Source organism: Trichechus manatus, unplaced genomic scaffold (genome assembly GCF_000243295.1).
Source record: "Trichechus manatus latirostris isolate Lorelei unplaced genomic scaffold, TriManLat1.0 scaffold00010, whole genome shotgun sequence".
In the NCBI taxonomy this organism is placed as follows: domain Eukaryota; kingdom Metazoa; phylum Chordata; class Mammalia; order Sirenia; family Trichechidae; genus Trichechus; species Trichechus manatus.
In genome coordinates this window covers 21,605,274-21,631,469 of record NW_004443946.1, presented here as the reverse complement: position 1 = coordinate 21,631,469, position 26,196 = coordinate 21,605,274, and the positions used below count along the sequence as shown (strand labels likewise).

General features: G+C 47.0%; 1 protein-coding gene across 1 annotated transcript in view; it reads right to left on the bottom strand.

Moving 5' to 3' along the window:
- The window catches only part of GALNT16 (polypeptide N-acetylgalactosaminyltransferase 16), a 115,798-nt gene extending 89,700 nt beyond the window's left edge, over nucleotides 1-26,098 (bottom strand). Inside the window, exon 1 of the mRNA XM_004370980.1 lies at nucleotides 25,922-26,098. Within this exon, the coding sequence (XP_004371037.1) occupies nucleotides 25,922-26,098 (177 nt within the window). The remainder of the gene's footprint in view (nucleotides 1-25,921) is intronic.
- Between the last annotated feature and the right edge of the window lie 98 nt (nucleotides 26,099-26,196).

The window sequence follows — 26,196 nt, the reverse complement described above, 5'->3', positions numbered from 1 at the left end:
GTTTGTTTGCTTATATTTACTTTATCATACATCTATCCGCCTATACATCTTTTTTTTTTTAATTTTACTGTGCTTTAGATGAAAGTTTACAGCACATATTAGTTTCTCCTTCAAAAATTTATACACAAATCATTTTGTGACATTGGTTGCAATCCCTGCAATGTGTCAGTACTCTCCCCCTTTCCTTTTATACCTCAAGTTCCCCGTGTCCATTCATCCAGTTTTCCTGTCCCTTTCTGCCTTCTTGTCTTTGTTTTTAGGCAAGTGTTGCCCTTTTGGTCTCGTATACTTGATTGAACTAAGAAGCATGTTCTCACATGTGTTATATATTGTTCTATAGGCCTGTCTAATCTTTGGCTAAAAGGTGGGCTTCGGGAGTGGCTTCAGTTCTGAGTTAGCAGTGTGTCTGTGGGTCACGGTCTCAAGGGTTCCTCCAGTCTCTGTCAGACCAGTAAGTCTGGTCTTTTCTTGTGAATTTGAATTTTATTATACATTTTTCTCTTGCTCTGTCCGGGACCCTCTATTGTGATCTCTGTCAGAGCCATTGGTGATGTCTCTCCATCTTTTTAAGGTCCCTAGGTGGCACAAATAGTTTGCGCTCAACTGCTAACCTAAAGGTTGTTGGCTCAAGCCCACCCAGGGGTACCACAGAAGAAAAGGCCAGGTGACCAGCTTCCATTAAGATTACAGCCAAGAAAACCTTATGGAACAGTTCTGTTCTGTAACACACAGGGTTACCATGAGTCAGAATTGACTCCACAACTAACAACAACATCCATCTTTTTTACCTGTCAATCAATCCATCTTAATTTTCTAGTGCATTTCAAAGGAAACTGCAGACCTGAGTATACTTCATTCCTAAACAACTTTAGTATGCATATCATTAGCTGGAGTGCAATATTTGTTTAAAAGAGCCCTGGTAGCACAGTGGTTAAGCACTTGGCTACTAACCGAAAGGTCAGTGGTCTGAACCTACCAGCTGCTCAGAGGGAGAAAGATGTGGCAGTCTGCTTCCGTGAAGATTTACAGCCTTGGAAACCCTGTGGGGCAGTTCTACTCTGTCCTATAGGGTTGCTATGAGTCAGAATCGATTCAAAGGAAATGGGTTTGATTTGTTTTTTTTTTATTTCCAATATTTGTTTACGGTTCTTTTGTGTGTGGGTGTAAAATGCACAAATCTTAAGAGTACTGTTAGATAAATTTTAATGAATGCATACACATGTGTCATCCAAATCTCTACCCAGAAATAGAACATGCTATCACTCCAGAAAGTTCCTTTGTCCACCCCTTTTTAAGAGACTCTGCCCTTGTCCCTGCCCGCACAGCCCCTACTGCCCTAACTTGTGTGTTCTGTGCCCCCGACTACGTGCACTTCTCCACAGCTCTTTGTCCAGCCTGGGCAACTGACCCAAAGGCAGCTCATCCATGTGTTGGCTGGTGACCTGTAACCTCTGTGGCCTGGCTCAGCAGGATGAGTCGAGCCAATCGGAGGCTCTCTCAGGAACTGAAAAACTGAGAGACTGCCCTGTTTACACAAGGACACTGAACTGGAGAGGCATAAGGCAGATCTAGGGCTGGGCTGCCATGATCACAGCTGTGTGCCAGCAGAAATTATGGAGAAGCCAGGGGTAGTGAAAAAGGTAGGGCGTGTACCCAGGAGACCCAGAGACTCTGTGTGAGAGGCGACATGACCCCTGAGGAAGAGTGAGAGGAGGCCTCCATTCCCTTCAGTTTTCAGTGGCAGTTCCATTTCTCACAACAAACCACTTTCTCTGAGGTAACTTGAATGGGCCTCTCCTCCATACAGCCACAACAGCCCCAGCTAAAACAGAAACACAGAAGACAGTTCTGACAGAAAACTGAACTTGTTATGAAAATGTAAGGGTCTTTCTTAAATGGGAGCCATCCTACTTCTGGTGGGATGGGCTGTACCCGTGACTTAAATGTTCCTGGAAAATCACAACAACAATAATACCTGTTACCTGTTGCCATGGAGTCGATTCCAATTCATGGTGACTCCATGTGTTACAGAGTAAAACTGTTCCATGGGGTTTTCTTGGCTGTAATCTTTATGGAAGCAGATTGCCAGGCCTTTCTTTTGTGGTGCTACTAGGTAGGTTCTAACCACCAACCTTTAGGTTAGTAGTCAAGTACAAACTGTTTGCATCACCCAGGGACCTTAACAGTAATAACAGATGATAATAAAGCCAAGCACAATACTACATGTTTTATATGCATAATCTGATTTGATCCTCACAACAATCTTATCCAAATAGGAGGCACTTTTATCACACCCATTTTGCAGTTGAAGAAACTGAGACTCAGAACAGAGACGTAATTTGCCCAAGTTCTCAGAGTTAGTAAGAACTCATTGTATTATGAATAACAAGTTGTGAGTTGCAGTATTTTGCTAGAAGAGAAGCTCACAGGCCTGAGCAAGTGCTCAGGAGAAGGTATTTTGTAGATGTGGTCAACATCTACAATCAGTTGACTTTAAGAAAAGGAGATGATCCTCAATAATCTTGGTGGGCCTCATCCAATCAGTTGAAAAGCCCTAAGAGCAAAACTGAGGTTTCCCTGAGGAAGAAGATATTCTGCTTCAAGACTGCAGCATCAGCTCTTGCCTGCGTTTCCAGCCTGCTAGCCTGCCCTACAGATTTCAGACTTGCCAGTCTCCACAACTCTGTGAGCTAATTCCTTGTAATAAATTTCTTTATATACATACACACACATATATATTATATATAATATACATTATATATACATATGATATACATATTATATGATAATATATATAATATGTGCATGCAATTATATATATGTATAAATAAAATCTCCTGCCGATTCTTTTTCTCTGGAGAACCTGACTGACACACAGGCCCAGGGGGACCTTCAGGCTAGATGGTACCAGGATGGCCGCACTGCTGGCGTAGAGATGACGGCTCAGCTCTTGTTCCCTGTGGCTGAAGAACAGGTACCTTTTCCTGGCAGAACTGCAGCAGGATGTCTGGGTGGGAGATAGGGAAGAGGTCTATGGTCTCTAAGGCCCCTGCAAGCTCTGAGAAGTTGAGATGAGTCAAGAGTCCGGACAGAGTCAAAGAGATCACGCAACAGGACAGGTGTGAGCGCGATAAGGCAGGAATTCATTTTTCCAAAACAGGAGAGGTGAGGCTGAGCTAAATCATTCTTCTTCAGTCCGTCCTCCCCTGGTATTTATTCACATATCTGTCAAGAATCTCTGGGTGGTCCTGAGGTTCACCTTCAGCCAAAGATTAGACAGGCCCATAAAATAAAATGAGACTAAATGGGCACACCAGTCCAGGGGCAAGGACAAGAAGGCAGGAGGGGACAGAAGAACTGGTAATTCGGAACCTAAGCTTGAGAAGGGGAGAGTGTTGACATATCTTGGGCTTGGCAACCAATGTCACAAAACAATATGTGTATTCATTGTTTAACAAGAAACTTGTTTCCTCTGTAAACCTTCATCTGAAGTACAATTAAAAAAAAAAAAAAGAATCTCTCGGTGGTGCGAATGGTTTGTGCTCAACTACTAACTGAAATGTTGGCAGTTTGAACCCAGCCAGCAGTACCGCAGAAGCAACCTGCTTCTGTAAAGATTACAGCCAAGAAAACCCTACAGAGCAGTTCTACTCTGTAAGACATGTGGTCGCCATAAGTTGGGATTGTCTCAACAGCAACAGGTTTGGTTTACAGGGTGACATCATCTCTTCCCCTACCTGACTGTAAGTATCTTGAGGCCAGAGGCCAGAATGTGTTGCTCACCTTTGGTGCCCTGACACCCTGCACAGTTCCTGATGCATGTTGTTGCTGTAGTTGTCATGTGCTGTTGAGTTCATTCTGACTCGCAGCGACCCTATAAGACAGAGTAGAACTGCTCCATTGGGTTTCCTAGTCTTGGAAGCAGACTGCCAGGTCTTTTCTCCCGTGGAATGGCTGGTGGGTTCAAACCACCAACATTCTGGTTAGCATCCAGGTGCCTTAACTATTGCACCATCAGAGTTCCTTTCTTGATGCATAGTAGATGCTTAATAGACATATTTTAAATGAATGGATACACAACATAGGGAAGCTGAGAAAGAATAAAAATAATAATAAAATTAATATAGCACTTACTAAGTGCCAGACACTATTCTAACTGCATTACTTATAGTAAATAATTGAATCCTCATAACTACCCTGTGGTGTAGGTACTGAGGCACAGAGGGATTAAGTAACTTGCCCAAGGTCATACAACGAGTACGTAGGGGGGCTACATTTGAACCCAGCCAGTTAGACCAGTGGTCCATGGTCTCAACCTCTCTGATGACCACCGTCCTCTTTCCCACACTGGCAAAGCTTTCTGCCATATTACATCCAGCTCCTCACCTGCCTGGGCCCAAAGCCAGGACTTATAAGAGGTCAAGTATGAACCAGGCAAACATACCAATGTCCTGACAACCAAGATACGGGTGAGAGAGCCCACAAAGGGCCAAATTGTTAACAAAGACACAGGAGCCTCACCAATAATGGCCAGCAGTCCAATCAACATTTACCGAGTGCTGAGTAAGGGCCAGGTACTGCTCTAGGCCCTGGCACAACAAGACAGGCATATCCCTTGCTCCCAGGGGACCCTATTGAATGACACTACCTGTCATTTGTACCAGGCTTGCTCTGTGCCACGCGCCATGCCATGCCCTTTGTGGACAATATGTCTTTTAGTTTAATCCTCACGACTGTAATGATGCCCTTTGTACTGATGAAGAAACTGAGGCTTAGAGAGGCAAAGTCACTTGCTCACTGGTAACTACAAATATTTACAGTGTTGTGAGTTGAACTGTATACTCCCCAAAAATATATTTAAGTCCTACACTCTGGTACCAATGAATATGACCTTATTTAGAAATAGGGTCTTTGCAGATATAATCAAGTTAAGATGAGGTCATAATGGATTAGGATGGGTCCTAAATCCAATGACTAGAATTCTTATAAGGCCATGTGAAGACACAGAGAGACACACAAGGAGAATGCCGTGGAGCGATGAAAGCAAGGAATGCCAAGGACTGCCAGTAACCACCAGAAGCTAGGAGAGAGGCATGGGACAGTTTTTCCCTCAGAGCCTCCAGAAAGAACTAACCTTGCCAACATCTTGATTTATACTTCTAGCCTCCAGAACTGTGAGGGAATAAATTTCTGTTGTTCTATCTTGAGCAAAGATTCTACAGAAGAATTCAGATCAAAAGGGGGAGAAATGGAGAACAGAATTTCAAATTCCCATGGACTCCAGACTTCCTGGAGCCATGGAGGCTAGACGAACCCCTGAAACTGTTGCCCTGAGATAAACTTCAAACCTTAGATAAAAAAATAACCCCTGAAGTCTTCTTAAAACCAAACAATAGTTTAGCTTAACTAGTAAAGAATGTCTGCCTTGAAAATTGTGCTCTTTTAAGATCTATCTATATGGGATCAGACTGACAACCGCAACTCAAAAGATTGGATAGGAACCTTAGGGGGCAGTGAGTGTATATTAATGAAGGAGGAACAACTCAGAAAAGGAGGGTGAGAATAGTGGCACAACTCAAAGAATGTAATCAATGTCACTGAATTGTACACGTAGAAACTCTTGAACTGGTGTATGTTCTGCTGTGTATGTTCTCAACAACAACACAAATAAAATAAATTATATATATGTTTAAAACTTCTGTTGTTTTAAGCCCCCAGTTTGTTGTACTTTGTCACAGCAGTCACAGGACACTCATACACGGACTACTACAGGCATTGCTCTGGTTGTACAAAGTGAACACAACAGGCTTCCCTCTCACAGGTTGAGCATTCTTGTGGAGGGAGTGAGATGGAAAATGAGCAAAGAATGCATAAACAAAATAATTTCTGTGAGTGGTAAGTGTGGGGAAGGCAATAAAGCCAGATAAAGTGATGGAGAGAGGAACCAGCCAGGGCCAGACCTGGGGACAGTGTTATGGGCAGAGAGGACAGGCTGGACAAGGGCCCTGAGGCAGGCAACTTGAGGTGATGGTGGAAATAAAGGAGGGCAGTGTAGCTGGAGCACAGCGAACAGAGAGAACAATATGAGATTGGTAAAGTGGGGATTCGAACCTGGGCCTGGATGATTCCCAGCCGGTATGCTCCAACACCACAAAACATTGTGTCTAAGTGGGAGGAATCACCTCTAAAGGACAACAAAAGTGGTCCCAGGTTACAAGCCCCTCTGAAGGAGTTGGAACCACACCATGCAACTTGAGTTGTCCGTACATAAGGGGGAAAAATCAGCCAGCGCAGCATAATCTTTGTCAGTTACGACGTCTCTCAGAGGTCCTTTGGGGTAAACCTCAAAATTAATAATCCTAGCTTGGTATCTTTGAACTGCTCTGCATATGCAAGTACTCACCAGCAGGAAGCAATTTCAGAATGAAAATCATTTCTCTAACGACCAGCACAGTCGCTTGGGGTTTAGAAAGGCCCTGGGGGCAGGCTTGGGCTCTACCCAGCACCCCCAGCCCAGGTCAGAGGACCGTGTCTGGAGTAAGTGGGGACTGTATTGGGCTCTCCAGGCCTGTGAGATATCAGGGCTCAGAAATGCCAGAGGCCTTGTGTCCTGGAGGGCAGAGAGAGTGATGTCAGTGTTCTTGAGCAAGCCACTTCTCCCTAGGGTCACGTGAGAACAGCCGAGTTGGGCTGGTGTCATGACTACACAGGGATGCCACAGCTCACTGGCAACAAAGGAGAGAAATTTCCACTGCCAGAGCTCAGGGGACATTGCAGAGTTAGGAGGGCAGACAAGCAGAGGGCTGGGGTCCACTGGCTTTGGAATTGCCCCTTTTCCTCCTTCTCACTCCAGGGGTTCTACTGGGGGCTTTGGATCCCTCAAACATAGCAAGGTCTAGAGCTGAACTGGATTTCCCCTCCTCCTTATATGACTGCATGGTCAGGAGGCAGAGGCGTAACTAAGGTACAGCAGGTAGGGCAGGTGACCTGGCGCCACTTGAGGAGGGGCGCTAATGAGCAGTTTCTAACAGCCATCGCAGTTTCCAAAGCCACCTGTGAGAGATCATTCAGCAATTTAAAACTAATTGTCATCGTTGCTATTTTCCATAGATAGGCCCCTGTCAGGAGCTCAGATGCCTGCTTCATATCCCAGCGCTGTGACTGGTTGGCTGAAACATGAAGTCACTCAATCTCTGAGCCTCAATTTCTTCAGCTGTCAAATGGAGACAATGACAATCCCTGGCTAAGAGTTGTGGCTCAGATCAAAGGACAGACCTGCATCAAGCTCTTTGCCTGGCCTGGCACACGGTAGGGCTTGTAGGTTCAATCATCCCAGAGTGACTGGGGCCTTGCCACGTACCAGGAGCTGTGGTGGTCAAGTACAAACACTCACTCTGTGCACCGGATGTACAAGGAATAGCTAAGGAAATGCAATCCTTAGCGCAGTGGTCCTGGGCATATGAAGAAGAATCCGCATTTTAATCAGCCATCAGCATCCACGGTTGATACTTTTCTCCTGGACTCAGTGACCAAAGCAGCAACCTGCCTGTCCCTTTCTTTTCCTAAGAGTCGCATCAGTGGCAACATTTGCAACTGCTGCAGTGAAGGGTTGGGGGGTCAGTCTACCCCTAGGGACTATATCCTCAGCTTCTGTCCCAAGGGGAGGGAATGGAGGAAAAGGAGGATTAGACTTCTCAAGGGACCATAAAAGCCAGGCCTTCTCAGGGAGCTGGTACAGCTTGGAGTTTAAGAGACTTTAGCCTCTGGAGTTGGCCTCTGGGTTTGAATCTGGCTCTGCCTCCCACCCACCAGTTGTGGGACATTGGGCAAGTTCCTCAACCCCCATGAGCCTCATCCAGTCAACCAATGTTCATTGCACACTTAGTAGGGCAGCACTGTGCCAGGTGCCTTATTGGGTAAAAAGTAAGAAGAACAAATAAAGATGAGGCATTAACGTCATTATTTCTGTTACAGGGGGAAGTGGCAGTGGGAGTGTGAGGTGATCCTTCTAAGCTGGGCTCCCCTGTAGTCAGTGGGGCTTGGGAAGAGAATAAGCATCAGACTCAGGGTGAAATCACATTTTCTTTGTCTCCCCACTCCCACTCTCATTCCTTGGCCTAGTTCTCCTTTTATTCCAAGCTATGACCTTACAAAATGACTTTGAATTCCTCAGCCAGGCTGGGCAAACACGTCATGCTTTTGCTTGGGCCATGCTTGCTGCCTGATGCTCCTTTCTCTCCCAAGCTATCACCTCCTCAGTGAAGCCCACCATGACTTCGTTGTACTCAGCATATGCTCTATTTCGGCACCCACAATCCTTCCCCACACTTATTCAGCTCCCTTATAGGCCAAAGCACTTGAATGCAGAACTGGGTCTTATTTGATCCTTGTCTCCCAGCTTCTAACTTAGTGCCTGTCACATACTAGAAAACAAATGCTTTCCAAGTAAAGATAGACATATAACATTTATTAGGCATACTTACCATGTGCCTGGTGGTGCAGTGGTTAAGAGCTCCGGCTGCTAACCAAAGGTTGGCAGTTCAAATCCACCAACTGCTCCCTGGAAACCTTATGGGGCAGTTCTACTCTGTCCTATAGGGTCGCTGTGAGTCGGAATCAACTTGACGGCAATGGGTTTCGTTTTTCTGGTTTTTACTATGTACACCGTTCTAAGAGATTTATGAGTATTTATTAATCATAACAACTCTAAAAGGTAGATACTATGCTTATTCAGGGGTCCCTGGGTGGTGTAAACAGTTAATGCATTCATTCAGCTACTAATAAAAAGTTGGAGGTTCGAGCTCACCCAGAAGTACCTCAAAAGAAGGACCTGGTGATCTACTTCTCAAAAATCAGCTTGTGAAAACCCTAGGGATCTCCTGAAGCAACAGAGGAAAAGAGAGTCAAGAATAGAGGAGGAATGGAATGTGTGGCTAACTGCCTCCATTAACAACTGCCTTTTTTGCCATGAGACCAGAACTGTATGGTGTCTGACTATCATTACTGAATATTTTGATCAAAGATTCTATAGAAGAATCCTGATCAAAAGGGGAAAAGTGCAGAACAGAATTTCAAATTCCCATGGACTCCAGACTTTACGGAGCCATGGAGGCTGGATGAACTCCCGAAACTACTGTCCTGATATAATTTTTAAATCTTAAACCAAAAATATACCCTGAAGTCTTCTTAAAATCAAATAATAGTTTAGCTTAACTAGTAAAGAATATCTGCCTTGAGCATTGTGCTCTTTTAAGATCTATCTATATGGGATCAAACTGACAACAGCAACTTGAAAGATTAGATAGGAAACTTAGGGGGCAGTGAGTGTATGTTAATGGCAGAGAACTCAGAAAAGGAGGGTGAGAATGGTTGCACAATTCGAAAAATGTAATCAATGTCAATGAATTGTACATGTAGAAACTGTTGAATTGGTGTATATTCTGCTGTGTATATTCTGCTGTCTATATTCTCAACATCGACAAAATAAAAATAAATTATTTTAAAAAAAGAAAGAAAACCCTAAGGAACATAGGTCTACTTTGACAATCATGAGGTCTCCATAAGACAGAATCGACTCAACAACAATCTTTTTTTATAAAGCCAGTTGTAGGGACTCCCCCCAGCCCACATCCTTCTAGTCCATAAAACTTGTCAAACCCTGCCCTAGCCCTCTTAGGCTCCCCATCCTGACTTCAAGAGATAAGGGAATTAAGATTCTTCAAAGAGTCTATTTTCGCCTCTTAAGTCAAGCCATCGGGTGACTGGCATCCTGAGAAGCTGGTGTCTCTCCAGGTTTTAGAGCCAGGCCATCCTGGTTCACATCCGGGCTCTGTTGGCAGGTAACCTACTGTCATGGATTGAATTGTGTCCCCCAGAAATATTTGTCAGCTTGGCTGGGTCATGATTCCTAGTATTGTATGATTGTCTACCATTTTATCATCTGATGTGATTTCCCTATGTGTTGTAAATTCTATCACTATGATCTAATATGATGGATTAGCGGCAGTTACAGTGATGAGCTCTACAAGATTAGATAGTGTCTTAAGCCAATCTCTTTTGAGATATAAAAGAGAGAAGCGAGCAGAGAGACAAGGGGACCTCATACAACCAAGAAAGCAGTGCCGGGAGCAGAGCATGTCCTTTGGACATGAGGTTCCTGTGCTGAGATGCTCCCAGACCAAGGGAAAACTGATGCTTCACAAGGACCTTCCTCCAGAGCAGACAGAGAAAAAGCCTTCCCCTGGAGCTGAAGCCCTGAATCCGGACTTCTAGCCTAACTTCTCTTTGTTAAAGCCATCCACTTGTGGTATTTCTGTTATAGCAGCACTAGATGACCAAGATACCTGCCATATCTGGGTCAGGTTCCTTATACATAAAATGGGGCTAGTAGTAATCAGTTCACAGGTCTGCTGTGATAGTTAAGGGGGGAAAATATGCAATGCGATAGGCAGGCTCCCGGTACATGCCAGGCTACCAAAAAGAGCTTCTGCTCTTGCCCTTCTTTGGTGTATTCTCAAACCAACAGCCACAGTGGTCTCTCAAAGTGCAAGTCAGATCACATCACTCCTCTGCCTCTGTGACTTCCAGGGCTAGGTCACAGAGGTATTGCAATATCTGCCTTGGTCTCCTGGATTGTTTGCTCTGTGGGAAGCCAGCCATCATGCTGTGAAGACACTCCAGCAGGCCTGTGGAGAGGCCCATGTGGAGAATAACTGAGGCCTCCCGCCAACAGCCAATACCAACTTGCCAGCCATGTGAATGAGCCACCTTCGATTCTTTAGATGACTGCAGCCCTACCAGACATTTGACTGACATCTGACCTACTGAGAAACCCAGAGTCAGAATCACCCAGCAAAGTCACTTCCAAATTCCTGGCCCACAGAAACAGTGAGAGGTAATAAATGATTATTGTTGTTTTAAGCCACTAAGTTTTGGGGTGATTTGTTATGTAGTATTAGATAACAAACACATAACTAACAAATAATAACAACAGCTAGCACTTGTTTAGCACTTACTGTGTGCTAGGCATTTTTTAAATACTCTATATCAATTAATTCATTAAATCCTCACAGCAACACTCTGAAGGTTTTTAACCAATAATCAAGGAGCCCTGGTGGTGCAATGGATAAGCACTCAGCTGTTAACTGAAAGGTTGGCGGTTCGAATCCATCAGCCACTCCCAGGAGAAAAGACCAAGCAATCTGTTTCAGTAAAGCTTATAGCCTAGGAAACCCTATGGGGCAGTTCTACTCTGTCCTATCGGGTCACTATGTGTCAGAATCAACTCAACAGCACCCAAAACAACCAGTAACCAGCTGCTGTTGGGTTGATTCCAACTCATGGCGACCAGTATCCCCATTTTACAGATGAGAAAGCTTGCCTGAGAACATGTTGTTACTAAGTGACAGAACTAGCATATGAGCCCCAACACTTTGGCTCCAGTGTCTGTGCCCATACCCACTATGTCATCTGTATCCTGAGTAAAGCCATAACAAGAAATTTGGCACCAAGAAGCAGGAAATGTTCTCAAATCCACAGAGCCTGTTTTTAAGGGAAGGAGAAGAAGGGGATGAGACAAGAAGGAAAAGAGCCACCTCTCTCCTCTTCCTCCAGACCCTGCAGTTTCCTACCCTTCTCCGTGGACTTACAGCTCTAACTTTCTCCTATACTGTCAGTAGGATGACCTCGGACCAGAGCCAAGCTCACCTCTACTGGGTAAGTGAAGGCGGTATTCAGATGTTTCTGACGGGAAAGGTTACTAAAATTTTGCACAACCTGTTAAAGCTCTTGTCACATCTCCTGAGTTAGGGCTCTGGCCCATGGAGATGACCAGTGTCTCCTCTGTACACCTTCTGACTCAGTGTAAGCCTCATCCCCGCTCCTTCAAAGTGGCCATGGTCTTAAAACATGTCAAGTCTCTGAAGTGGAGAAAAATCACTCAACGAAGACAGCTTCGCCTAATGCAGGATTAGAAATATAAGACACATGCTCCACAGTCCCCTTCCAAGACCATTATAGACATGGCTGATTGATCATAGCCTCTTTCCCACACAGCCTGGATGCAGCTTCAGAATCCTTCTCACCACAGTGCTCCTGGCTGTCACTTCCACAGGTTCTGAGTTGGCATCCAAACTGAGACCTATTTGTCATTCTGGCTCTAACAGGACAAAGACGAAACACCAAAAGCAACAGACTGGAACTAACCTCTCTTCTTTTCAGGGGAGTAAAAGGCTCCCTGCCTCCCACTGCTCCAACTCCTCCTCCAAAACCCATTTTCATCACAGTGAGAGCTTAGAAGGGATTTTTAAAAGAGAAGACACTGCAAGAAAACATTGACCTTGATTTTAACGACAGTATGAGGACTGGGGCCCTTGCTGGGAGGTGTCCTCTGCCCACAGATGATGGTGAATTAGGAACCAATGACTCAGCAGCAGCAGAGCTGTAAAGGACTTGTCCAGAAGTCAAGGTAAACTAGGATGTGTACCCACGTTCTTCACTTTATAAATAACCTTCTGCTGACATCTCTGAGCACTTTAGAGAGCGGTCATGGACAAATGTCTGGACCAGCAGCATCCAGTGGAAATAGAATGCAAACCACATATGTAATCCTAAATTTTCTAGTAGCCACATTTAAAAAGTAAAAAGAAACAAATGAAATTAATTTTAGTAATATATTTTATTTAGCCTGATCTATCTAAAATATTATCATCAAAACCCATAATCAACATAAAGGAATATTAATGAGATATTTTAATTCTTCTTTTTGTGCTAAGTCTCTGAAATCCAATGTGTATTTTACACTTACAGCACCCTTTAATTTAGATATGGAATTTTCACCAGAAATACTTGATCTGTAGTTAGACTTCATAAAATTTACAGTTGAAAAGGTAGAGTCCATATAACCAAGTTCCTCCAAATACTCTTAAAACTCTTCCAATAACTGAAGCGAGTATCTATTTTTAAACAGAAATCAGTTAAAATTAAATTAAATTAAAAATTCGGTTTCTCAGTCACACTTCATGTGCTCCATGGCCACACGTGGCTGGTGGTGACCATATCGGATGGCACAGGTCTCGACCATCCAGGGCCCTTCCCACTCAGGCACAGATGCCAGCCTCCCATCAGAGCACTTGTGACTATGCTTGGGGCTTCCAGGGAACTTGTCACTGGCTCCTCTAAACCCTCTTGCTCAGGTCTGTCTCCTCACACCCATTTTCACTCTGACCAGGCCGTTTGTTGGACTCTCGGCTGGGCTTGTCCTCAGCTTTGCGCCAACACTGCCTTCTAGATCCCAGGCTCTGTGCTGTGCAGTTCCCGGGCTAGTGCACCCCCACCCCACTGTGAACCCTGGCTCCAAAGCCCCAGTCCAGATGAGGCTCACAGCCACTGCTTGGCTGTAAGGGGTGTTTAGGTGACGTTGTGTTTTCTGTTATGCAAAAATCAGGGGTGTGTGAGGGGCTAGCCATTTCCCTTTGGTGTTTTGGGAGAAGGCTCTTGCCATTTTCATGCCCCCACAAAGTGTCACCAAGACTGCACTAAAGCATTACCGTGGGTGCCTCTGCCATCTACCTGGAGAGTCCCCTTTGGCTTGCAGCTCCAAAAGGCCTTCCATTGCCTTCCCCAGTCCCTACAGTGTGGTTGCTCTGTCCCTTGGTTCCCTTTCTTCATCTGGCCTCTTGGATAGGTGAACTATTTTGGGTCTGTGCCTCAGCCCGGACCACTTCACTCCTTTAGGGCACCAAAAGCATAGCAGGCATCACTAATCAGTCATAAGTTCCCCCTACCCCCACACACATACCCAGTGAGGGATTCCATGGATAGCAGTAAAGATGGCCTCCAAGCAAAGAATCAGGTCACAGACTTGAGAGGTGCCAGAAGACAACCCCCCAGGAAATGTCCACCAACTTGGAGGGCAACTTCAGTCCCCTCTGGCTGTGGCACCCCAAGGCCAGAACCCCTTGAAATGAAAGGCCTTGAAATGTCAGAAACTCCCCAACAGTTTGCTTAAAGATGCTAAAAGCCAGAGCTGCTGTGAGAAGATAAACGGATGAGAATCTGAACTCTGAAAGGCAGCATCTAAAAGGGCATGACTGACAGGGGCTTGGAATTGAGCCTGTGACCTGAGCTACAAAAATGAAGCAACAGCAGCTTGTCGGAGACACATGAAGCCATATCATACCCATCGCCTGGGCACTGGGAAAGCCACATGAACCTTAGGTGGCACAGCCTCAGATAGGCTCAGGCTAAGCCATCCTCCCTCCTGACGGCAGCCCCTTTCATCCACCTCCTCCTTGAAAATAAAGCTGTGTGAAGTGTCTTGTCCTGCCAGACCTCAGCCTGCCCTGCACAGGTGCCCACCTTCTGAGGGAAGGCCCTGGAAGGCTTCAGCCTGTGCCTAGACACACACGGAGTCTACTTACAAAGAAGGGAAACCTGCCACCTGGGGCAGGGAAGGGCAAGAATTCCAAGTTCCTACATTGCTAGAAAACATCCTTTCCAGAGTCTCAACCACACCTGAAGAGAATGCAATGAACCAGACAAGGAAACAAAAGGGGACTTGATCAGGTACCACCACATTTAGAGGAATTCTCCTTCCCATACAAAACTCTCCCTCCGGGGACACGGTCCTCCCTCACCCAGCACTACTCTAATATTTCAACAGGGGCTGCATTCTCTTTTGTCTTTTAAATCTCTTCAGGCACCTTCTTCTTCACCAGCCTCACACCACACACACACACACACACACACACACACACACGACATACAAGTACCTCATTGATCCCACATTATAAAACGTGTTCCAGCCATACAACATTTTTCAAAGAACTTATGTTTACCTCTTTAAGAACCAACACAAATAAATCTGACCATTTTGCTTGAAATTTTTCTAAAATGAATGACATAGTCCCCTGACTTACCAAGTCCAGACACTGAGTGTAATTGATCACTTCCTGATGGCTCAGGACGTGTTCCTGAGCACGTCTTTACCACAGCTTACAAGGAAGGTCTTGTGATCTGGCCCTCCACCTCTCTAACCTCACCTCCCTTTGCTCAGGCTGCCCTAGCCAAATGCACAGAGCACGCACCCTCCAGGGACGGTGCCCTGGGCCTTTGACGTCTGGAACACTCTCCCTCTAGATGTCCGCATGGCTCACTCTTTCCATTCATGCCACCTACTCAAACACCGTCTTACCATAGAGACCTTTCCTGGTCATCCTTCTTCCATCTTTCTGTCCACTTATGCTGCTTTGTTTTATTTTCCTAGTATCACCACCTAATCCTATGGGGCAGTTCTACTCTGTCATATAGGGTAGCTATGAGTTGGAAAAAGTAAAAGCTGAAAGTGAAGAGTACTTGAAGCACTTATTGATGAAGATCAAAAACCACAGCCTTCAGTATGGATTACAGCTCAGCATAACGAAAACAAAAATCCTCATAACTGGACCAATAAGGAACATCACAATAAATGGAGAAAATATTGAAGTTGTAAAGGATTTCATTTTACTTGGATCCACAATCAACGCCTATGGAAGCAGCAGTCAAATCAATCAAACAACACATTGCACTGGGCAAATCTGCTGCAAAAGACCTCTTTAAGTTTTCAAAAGCAAAGATGTCACTTTGAGGACTAAGGAGTGCCTGACCCAAGCCAAGGCATTTTCAATTGCTTCATACAAATGTGAAAGCTAGACAATGAGTACAGAAGACCGATAAAGAATTGATGCCTTTGAATTATGGTGTTGGCGAAGAATATTGAACATACCATGGACTGCCAGAAGAACAAACAAATCTATCTTGGAAGAACTACAGCCAGAATGCTCCTTAGAAGGGAGGATGGTGAAATTTCTTCTTACGTAGTTTGGACATGTTATCAGGAGGTACTAGTCCCTGGAGGAGGATATCATGTTTGGTAAAGCAGAGGGCCAGCAAAAAAAAGGAAGACCCTCAAAGAGATGGATTGACACAGTGGCTGCAACAATGGGCTCAAACATAGCAACGATTGTGAGGATGGTGCAGGACTCAGCAGTGTTTCATTCTGTTGTACATTGGGTCACTATGAGTCAGAACCAACTAGATGGCACCTAACAACAACATGAGTCAGAATCAATTTGACGGCACACAACAATACATTTTATGGAGTCTCTGAGTAGTGCAAACAGTTAATGCACTCAGCTGCTCACCGAAAGGTTGGAGGTTGGAGTCTACACAGAGGCATCTCAGAAGAAAGGCCTGGCAATCTATTTCCAAAAAATCAGCCATTGGAAACCTTATGAAGCACAGTTCACCCTGACACATATGGGGTTGCTAAGAGTTGGAGATAACTTGATGGCAACTGGTTGGTTAATAAATTATGTATGTAAAACCAGAGACTGCATCGGCCTGACACCAGAAGAACTAGATGGTGCCTAGCTACCACCACTGACCGCCCTGACAGGGAACACAACAGAGAGTCCCTGACAGAATAGGAGAAAAGTGGGGTGCAGAACTCAAATTCTAGTAAGAAGACTAGACTTAATGGTCTGACTGAGACCGGAAGAACCCCAAAAGACATGACTCCCGGACTCTTCATCAACTCAGAACTAAAACCATTCCCGAGGCCAACTCTTCAGACAAAGATTAGATGGGACTATAGGACATAAAACGATACTCGTGAAGAGTGTGCTTCTTAGCTCAAGTAGATTCATGAGACTAAATGGGCAGCTCCTGTCCAGAGGCAAGATGAGAAGGCAGAGAGGGTCAGGAGATGGTTGAATGGACACGGGAAATCAGGGGTGGAAAGGAGGAGTGTGCTGTCACAGTATAGGGAGAGCAACTAGGGTCACATAACAATGTATGTATAAATTTTTGTATGAGAGACTAACTTGAATTGTAAACTTTCACTTAAAGTACAACAATAAAATTAAAAAAGAAAAACAAATAAATTATGTATGTATCTGTTTATCATCTGTCTTCCTCACTAGGATGTGAGCTCCTTGGGAGCAGCAGATTTGCTTATTTTTTTATCTCCAGTCCCTATGATAGTCCTGGTTCATGGTAGGTGCTCAGTAAATAATTGTTAAGTGAATGAATAAATGATGTCTTCAGCACTTCTGACAAGCGTGTGCATGTGGGAGGGGAGTCGCTCCTATCTCAAATGGTCCTTTCTGGCTGGTCCTTTGATGTCAGCTGTCACATCTTAGTGTGTCAGCAGCCCCTAGCTATTCCCTCATCTTGCTCCTTCTAAGCTGCTATATTAGTAACCTATGAACAGCAGATGTTTGCCAGGAGATGACCAGCCTCCTGAACTCCTTAAACTGATTTTTATAAAGAATATTACTTTCCAGGCTCTGGCCTAAGGGCACCTCCATGCCTGCCTTCTGAGTAAAGTCCGTGGGTGTTGTGACAATTAATTTCTCCCATCAGGGGTCTCTGTAGCTTCCTTCTGGTCTTCCTGGGTACATGATGGATTGTTGAGATGTCTGATTTCCCCCGTAGACACTTCAGCACATGTGTCTGTGTGCATCCTTTGACACATTTACAGATACCTTAGGTTCCTGGTTCAGCAGAAGGAAGTTGCGCAGCCCCATTAGATTGTATTTCAAGGGAAAGAAAAAGGGGAACAGGGCCAGTTTATTCCCTCCAAGAATGTAAAGGTTTCAAGGTCTTTTGAACACAAGTGGGCTGGGTCTTTGTACACTTCATCCCCTTCCCGTATTCTCCCTAATTCAAGCACTGGCAGAATTTGAGCCCTGGTTTAGGGCCACTTCACTTTTGCAGGAGAGGTTCAACAAAGTCCAAGATGGTTTGAGCCAGGAGGGACTTCAGAGATCCTGTAGTTCAGCCCTCATCTGACAGATGGGGACACTAAGGCCCAGAGAGTGAAAGCAACAGCACTTTGGGGGCAGGGCTGAGCCCAGAAATGGGGTCACTTAGTCTTCATTCCCCATCTTCTCTCCATTCCCCTCACACCCTCCTCCCTGACAGCCAACATCCGTTTCCATCCACGGTCACTCCATTCTGCCTGGTCTCAGCCCAGATAAGGGCCAAGAGAATCCCATAATGGCAGGTCCCACAACTTTGAGCATGTTAAGAGATGTCACCTACCTTTGAGTTCTGAGACAATGTTATCCCTGACCTACATTGAATCACATCTCACTTCATGGCATGGCATGTATGCCCATTTAATCTAAAAGCTTTAGTTTTTCCTAATGGAGCTAGAAAAGTGGAAAGTCTATGCCTGGGGTGAACTCACCAGTTGCCATTGAGTCTACTCCAATTCATGGCGATCCCATGTGTGTCAGAGTGGAACTGTGCTCCATAGGATTTTCAGTGGCTGATGTTTTGGAAATAGATCACTGGGCCTTTCTTCTGAGATGCCTCTGGGTAGACTTGAACAGCCAGCCTTCCAGTTAGCAGCTAAGAATGTTAACTGTTTGCACTATCCAGGGACTCTAGACTTGCCTCAACACCCCCTCAAATGTTGCCAGAGCTTTATCTTGCCTACATACTGTAACCAAAAAAGGTTCTTTCATTCATCCTCTCTTTCCCAAAATACCCCCAGCCTGCCACTCTTACCTGGCCTGAAATGCTCACCAAAGACACAGCTTAAAAAGGTCCCCTGGGTGGCCATTTCTAGCCAGATACTATTAATGGGAGCACCTGGCATTCAGGGTGGAGGGGGACAGGTAGGCCCACGCTTCAGCCTTCTCTGTAAATGCCCAGCTCAGGTACATTCCTCACTGTCCTTGGAAAGCAGTGGACAGGGCCCTGGGGATCAGGACAGGCTACTATAAATTGTATCTAGGTTGAATCAGGGACATACAGAAAGGTCAGACTCAGGGGGCCTCAGCCAGGCAGGAAAACCTCTGTGGGCCTCAGTTCCTGCAAGTTGGAAACTAAAGACCAGTGCTCCTACTTTGTAGCTTTCCCTCTGACCTGCCTTGGACCCTTCTCTCCCTCCCCGCTGGGTTGCTCCACAGGAACCCTAAGGGAGCAGGGAACATCTATGAGAGAGCAGAAGAGCAGGGCAGCAGCCGAGGGGAGTTACAGGTTTCTTTTAGTCACCCTTCTCAACAGCCTCGGTGTGTTCAGGCAGCTTGCTTCCCAGGGTCCCAGGTCTCTCAAGGGGTGATAATTGGGCCCTATTTCAGAGTCTGTTAAAGAGCTGCCTAACATCATAGCAAAGCGTCAGGTCAGTAGGTCTTTTCCGTCTTCCCCTACCCACTGCTGTTGGAAGCATTTATCTGCTGATGGGGGTTGTGAGGAGAAACCCTAATTGGCCTTTGGACTACTCCAGTGTTGGATGGGAAATGAAATCTTCTGGCGAAATGAAATTTCTGGTGAAATGAAATCTTCCTCCGTGCAACTTTTACCTACTGGCCCCAGTTATATTCCTTGGAACCCTACAGACTAATTTGGGTAAGTCTCTTGCCTTTTCCATTGACTCATGGATGAAGGAATTCAGAAGTATAGGGCACAGTTAATAAACTTACACCGTCGCCAAGAGTCAAGAGTGATTTTATTCAGTCATCAAATAATTTTAAAATAATTATCTATATTGGTGCTATCGTTACAGTGTTAGTACATGCTTATTATAGAAAATGCTGGAAAAAGCCAAACAATGGAAAGGAAGATAACCCATAATCCTCCTTTCTTATTGCTAACATTTTATTCTATGTGGTGGTTGCACTTTTTTCAACAGATGTTTATGAATATGAAATAGGGCTTCAAATCAGTTCATACTGGTTCGAGCCCTTGCTAAGAATTTACACTTCTAGCAAGTTCCCAGGTGATGCTAAAGCTGCTGGTTAGGGACCAGTTCTGAGAACCACTAGTAGAGCAGTGGTTCTCAAAATTTACTATAGATAAGAATCACCTGGGGATCTTGTTAAACTGTAGATTCTGATTCAGGATATCTGGGGTGGAAATGCAAATTCTCATCAGGGGTTTGAACAGGACTGAACCAGTTCAAAGCCCTGATACAAAGCAAGGTGCTGATCTAGGTGCTCCAGGAAAGACATACTGATGCACTGGACTTGGGTCTTGCCCTGAACATGCTTCAGGGGAAAGAAGACAAGAGCCTAGACTCCAGAGTCAGAAACAACTACTTCCAGTGCACTATTTGCCAGACCATGGCATCTCTCTAAGACCATGAATCTCTCTAAGCCTCAGTTTACTCATCTGTAAACTGGACCTAATAATGATACCTGTCTCACTAGGTTGTTGAGGAGATTCAACGAGATAAAGCTTATAAAACACTTAATACAGCATGGAAGTGCCCAAAGAACACAGCCACTATAAATACAACGCAGAGTAAACAACAATTAGGGAGGCTAGACAGGTGCACGTCAAAGGCTACAAGTGTTCAGACGAGACAGACAGACTAATGCACTTGAGACCATTTCCAGGGTGGACTGTATACGGTCTTGTGACTGTACCAGCAAGCACACTGATTAAGTGAACCCAATTTATTGCCCAAGTGTAATCACCCCTCAACTCTGGCGTCTGAAAGCTCTGCTCCCCTGCCCCTTCCCAGTAGGCTTGGGTCTTGCATCTGTTTAGCCTCCTTGTTCCTTTGCCCCGCTGTTCATGGGTAAGCTGCTTCCAGTCTTCCCAAGTAGCAGACAGGTAGAAATCTTCAATCTTGTAACTGTAATGAACTGTTCAGCTATAGGCTCACATCTGACCCAGGGCGGTTTCTCCATTACAGCAAGATATCCCCTGGGCAACAGCCTCACCTAGCTTACCAGTGTCCCCTCCATGTCGACCTTAAATGGCATGTCTAGACCCCTGGGGCTTCCTCTGCTCGCAGAGCCAACAAACACAGCCACCAGAGAAGGAAACCCTGCTCCCAAAGCCCTTGGAGCAGCCGGTGGGGGACTGCTGTTACGGCACACATAGATGAAGGGCCCATTTCAGGAAAACGAGCAGTGCCCTAAAACTAATCCTATTCTTGGGCCTCTGGCCCCCCAGGAAGGGGACTTTGGGGCTGTCACGGCCCTTACCAGTCTTGGGGGCCTCTGTGCTGTCTCCATGTCCCTCAGGTAGGCATCATAATGGCCCAGAAACCAGGAGAGTCACCCATCGATGGCAAATCAGGCCCTTTGAATCTGAAAGTTTTGGCAAAGGGAACTGTGGATGTTTGTGCTCCTCCCTTTCCGCCCTCTTTCTTGTGTGTGGCACTTAGATAAATTAAATATAACATCATTTTCTGCCATTTAGGCAAATCACATTCTCACAGTTCCAAAATGCAAACATTATAAATAAAATATAATCTCATCCAGATCTTATTGAAGACCCTGCTCTCAGAGAATAGCATGGGAAAAGCCATCATCTTTGTCCCTTTCTGCTAGGTAAATGGGGATCCCTATGGCTACTGCAACACCTGCCCCTGACAGGGGCATGCTCCCTCCATGAGCAATAAACCTCACACCAGCTGTTATGGATTGAATTGTGTCCCCCTCCAAAAAACGTGCTGGAGTCCCGACCCCTATACCTGTGGATGTAATCCTATTTGGAAATAGGATGTTCTTTGTTATGTTCATGAGAACATATCAGTGTAGGGTATGTCCTAAATCTAATCACTTCTGAGTGATATAAAGAGCAGCACAGAGAGAGAGACAAGGAAGCACAAATCAGGGAAAATAGATGCCACGTGGAGATTGCCAAGGAATGAAGAAACCCTTTGAGCTAAAGAGGCTGAGGCAAGAATTCTCCCCCAGAGTGGACAGAGAGAGCCTTTCCCTAGAGCCATGACCAGATTTGGACTCCTAGGCTCCTAGAGCAGCACGGAGCCCTGGTAGCACTGTGGTTAAGTGTTTCACTGCTAACCAAAAGGTCAGCAGTTCAAATCTACCAGCCACTCCTTGGAAACTCTATGGGGCAGTTCTCCTCTGTCCTACAGGATCACTATGAGTCAGAATCGACTCAATGGCAATAGGTTTTGTTTTTTTTGTTGGATAGCAGTACTAGCAAACTCAGACAACACCCGTTGGGAGAGCTCCCTTAAAGCCACTTATTCACTTTTGGAAATGAAACTATACACAACATTTAAAAAAAAACTATTCACCTGAAATTTTACACATAAAATAACTGAGGTCCAGAGATACTAAGTATTTTGTCCATGATCACTCAGCAGTATCCCAATTTCAGGATAAGAAGCACCAGTTTAGGAAATTCTGCCTAAAACTTTCATCACCCTAAACAGGAGTTGTAGCAAACAAGTAACCTATCCTGCAAATGCCCATAAAGGATGGTCTTTAAAAAAAAAAAAGGTCTGTAAAGTGAAATTTCATGTAACAAAACTTGGCATCGCACCTGTGCCCATTACAGAACTGGCATATGGAAAACCCAAGTCCCAAGCCAAACCAATCACAAATGTCCTCGCCAACTGCGAGGCCCGAAGATGAGGAGTCTGTTGGGGCACGGCCAGCCATGTCTGCTCCGTATCCTGCTTTAGCGGCTGTCCTGTGCCAGCATGCATCCATGTGGATGCAACGAGATGGCCCCAAATCCACTGCCTCACCCATAAAGTACAGCATGAAAGAAAGCACTAACTGCCACATCCTAAGCACCCATACAGGGACAGAACCAGCATCTCTCTCTAGTTATACAGATTCCATAACCAAATTTTTCACATCAAAATTTGTGACACATGGGCGGACAGCAGGACAGAATATTAAAAATCAGGACCTCCCTGAGAAATCTGGGCCATGTGGTTGCCCTGCCGACACCCCACAATGACAAACAAGCATCTCCGAGGTCCAGAAGCAACTTGGCTGGCTTCAAATTGCCCAGACACTCTGAAGGCAGAGCTGCCTACTGGCCCGGACTGCTCTGCAGACCCTCCCTTTCCCAGCTCAGCTCTCTGATTTCCCCTGGGGAGTGATGATGTAGCTTGTCTGGAGTTTTCTCAGCCTCTGTCAGCAGGGCTGGACACCTCATTGCCTAGGAATCTGAAAATCTAGACGCAGCATCCTGGCCCAACCAACCAGAGAAATGTTTTAGGAGGCAAGAATGAGTGTTTACCACAAATTCAGGGAGAAAGCACATCTTTGGCTGCACCTGTCCCTTTTAAATTGAACAAAGGGTTCACCCCCTGGAGAAGCTGAACATGTATTCCTCTATCTCCTTACTTATAGTCAGGGTACAGCTGGGAAAATACTGGATGGATATGAAGCTTGGACCATTGGCTGCCCCCAGACAGAGTTGGGTAAAATTCTACTTTGCTCGTCTAACAAGTACTTACTAAGTCCTGCTGAGACCTGGTGGTACAGCGGTTAAAGAACTCGGCTGCTAACCAAAAGGTCAGCAGTTCGAATCCACCAGGTGCTCCTTGGAAACTCTATGGGGCAGTTCTACTCTGTCCTGTAGGGTTGCTGAGTCAGAATCGACTCGAAGGCAATGGGTTTGGGTTTTGTTTTGTTTTTCCATGTGCATCAATGTGAGGATGCAAGCAGCTTCCAGCATAGTCCTTGCATGGGGAAGCTTATATTTAGTAGAGGAGAGAAGGCAGGTGGCTGAGAAATGACTGGAAGAAAGGAAATACAATACAAGCCAGTGTCAAAAGCAGTGTGTGACTGAGGATCATGCAAAAACAGAGAGGGAGCCGGCTGTGTCCAGAAAAGGTTCTGCCTGCTCTCCCGGAACCTCCACTCTCCCTCTCTTCCTATACCTCCACTCCCTGGCTCCCAGGCAACTCCCTGATATTCTTCACACTTTAAACTTAGATTCCAGTTCACTCAGTTGCTAACCAGAAGGTCAGCGGTTCAAATCCACCAGCTGCTCTGCAAGAGAAAGATGTGGCAGTCTGCTTCATAGATTTACAGGCTTGGAAACCAGAATTCTACTCTGTCCTATAGGGTTGTGTGTGAGTCAGAATCACTCCACGGCAATGTTTTTTTATCCCCCCTAATCCACAGCATGTCAAACCTCGTGGGAAGAAGAGGGCATGATGATGTTCTCCAGGTCCCCCATGACTTCCAATTTCGACCCCTCAAAAGGAGCTCCACATCTTTCTAGCAGTGCCCCCACACCCTTTCAGGGCTCTCACAGTCTGAGTGGCCTTCCTGGGTGATGAGAGGAGCTGAAGAAAGGCGCATGAGCAAGGTCAGGGTTCTGAAGCACAGGTTATGTAGCGGGGCTAATGTGATGGGACTCTCTGGGCTCAGAGCAGCCGTTTCCCTGTACTCTCTTCCCTCCCTTCCCCCCTCCTCCTCTCATTCCAGTTTAGACCCTCCCCATCCATCACGTCAGCCAGCGCCGAGAGGGACAGGGCATCTGGCCAGCCTGTCTCTCCCCTCCTGGCCTCTTCAGCTGTGAGGCAGAAAGGAGCATCGAGAGGAGCCCGATGTGTGGAAGCTCCCTCCCTGGGGCCTGGCGGCCACTACTGATTTCGCCGGTTCGGGCTCCAAGCTGTCCTTCTCCCCAGTCTCAGCACTCTGGGGTCTTTGCACAGGTTTTTTCCTCACCAACCTTCTGTCCAAATATCACATGTGCTATGGAGACAGTGTCCTAGGGACAGGGATCCGCAGCCCAGAAGAGAGCACTCCACGTTATCGGGTTCGCCCCCAGAGTGTTCATCCAGACCCGGAGCTAGGACCTGGGGCGGGGGACTGGGAATAATACCCACAAACTCCAAGATCTCTCAGACAAAATCAGAAACGGTTCTTAGGCCGTGGATTTTTAGTTCTCCCCGGTGGGCAACAAGGCACGAAATCTGGGGCAGGATGGAAATATGAGAGCGCCTCCACACAGACCCCCCATTCTCCTACGGTTCAGAGACTCCTTTGGACAAGTATTTTGGATTCTACTCCGCACAAGCCACCGCCCTCCTGACGTTACACCCTACCCTGACCCCTCCTCCCCCAGGCCCAGATCTTTTCACGTCAGAATTGTCACCCTCCACCACTCCCCATCCAGAGGCCCACTCTTTGCTCTCTTTCTTCCCGGCCCTCGTCCAGCCACGCTGCCCCACCCGCCACCCGCCCGGGTAGGAAAAATGCGCCCGAGAGCTTCTCTCCGCAAGTCGCAGAGCCTCCCGCCTCAACAGGTGCCCGCTCTCGGCCACACAGAGCTGTTACCCGGGACCCGGGAGGAGGCGGTGACAGGAACGCCCCCTGCAGGGCGGCGGGGGCTCCGAACGCCCCAGTCCGGGTCCCAGGTCCGCCGAGGGCCCGCAACTCCGCCGAGGCCCCCGCCGCGCCGCCTTTGTTATCCCGCTCGCTTTGGCGTCGCAGGGCTGACCTCAAGCAAGGGAATCGGCGAGTTCGGGCACCGGTACTGCCTGTTCCCCGGTCGCGGTGGACCCCGTCTTGGGGGTGAGGAGCATGCACAGGATGAGACCTTTTCCTACCCAGAGAACCTTAGGCGGGTTAGTGAGGAGTGCTTGGTGCCGAAGAAGCAAGTCCAAATGGGCCCAGGCTGGGGAAGAGGGCACGAAACCAGGCGATATCCCCAGCGACTCTGCCCTACCCGGCAGCCCCACTTCATGTCATTTGTCCGCAGGAGGCTGGAGAGGGGGTGCGCACCGCCACCTACGCGCTCAGCTGCGCGCGGCTCCCACGGCCGGCTCGCGGAGCGCAAGGTCCAGCCGCCTTCCGGGGCGAGAGAGGCGGGCAGTCCACCGGCCTCCGGGTCCGGCGGCGTAGTGCCGGGAGGGCCGCCACGTTCCCAGTCGCGCGCGCACGCCCGACCCACCAAACTTGCAGCACTTTCTCCCAGCCCCCACCCGCTGTCACCCTCCCTCCACCGGTGCGCCCTGGCCCCGCCAGCCCGGCCGAGGTTGCCATAACAACGGGCAGGAATGCTCCAATATATACAAAGCCGGCCCGGCGCAGCGGGCGCGCAGCCCCGGCCTGGCCCCGCGCCCTCCGCAGCCGCGCGGGTCAGGATGCGCCCTCTGGCTCCCCAGCCAGCGGTCCTGCGCGCAGGGCGGACTCACAATGAGCGGGATGGTGCGGTCCTCGCGGAGCTGCTCCGGCCTCCCGCCGGCCCTCTGCCCGCCCCGGCCGCCGGAGGATGTTGCGTGGGCTCGATTGTCCTGCCATAAGTAGTAGAAAGTACCCAGGATCCAGGCTACGGTCAGGATGGCGATGGCATTGGCGCGGATCTTCCTCATGGTGGGCGAGTGCGCGGGCGCCCCGGGTGGGGGCCGGGGCCGGCGTGCTCTCGGGGCCGGGGCGGGGGCGCTCGCAGCCCCAGCTGTTTGTTTTCGCC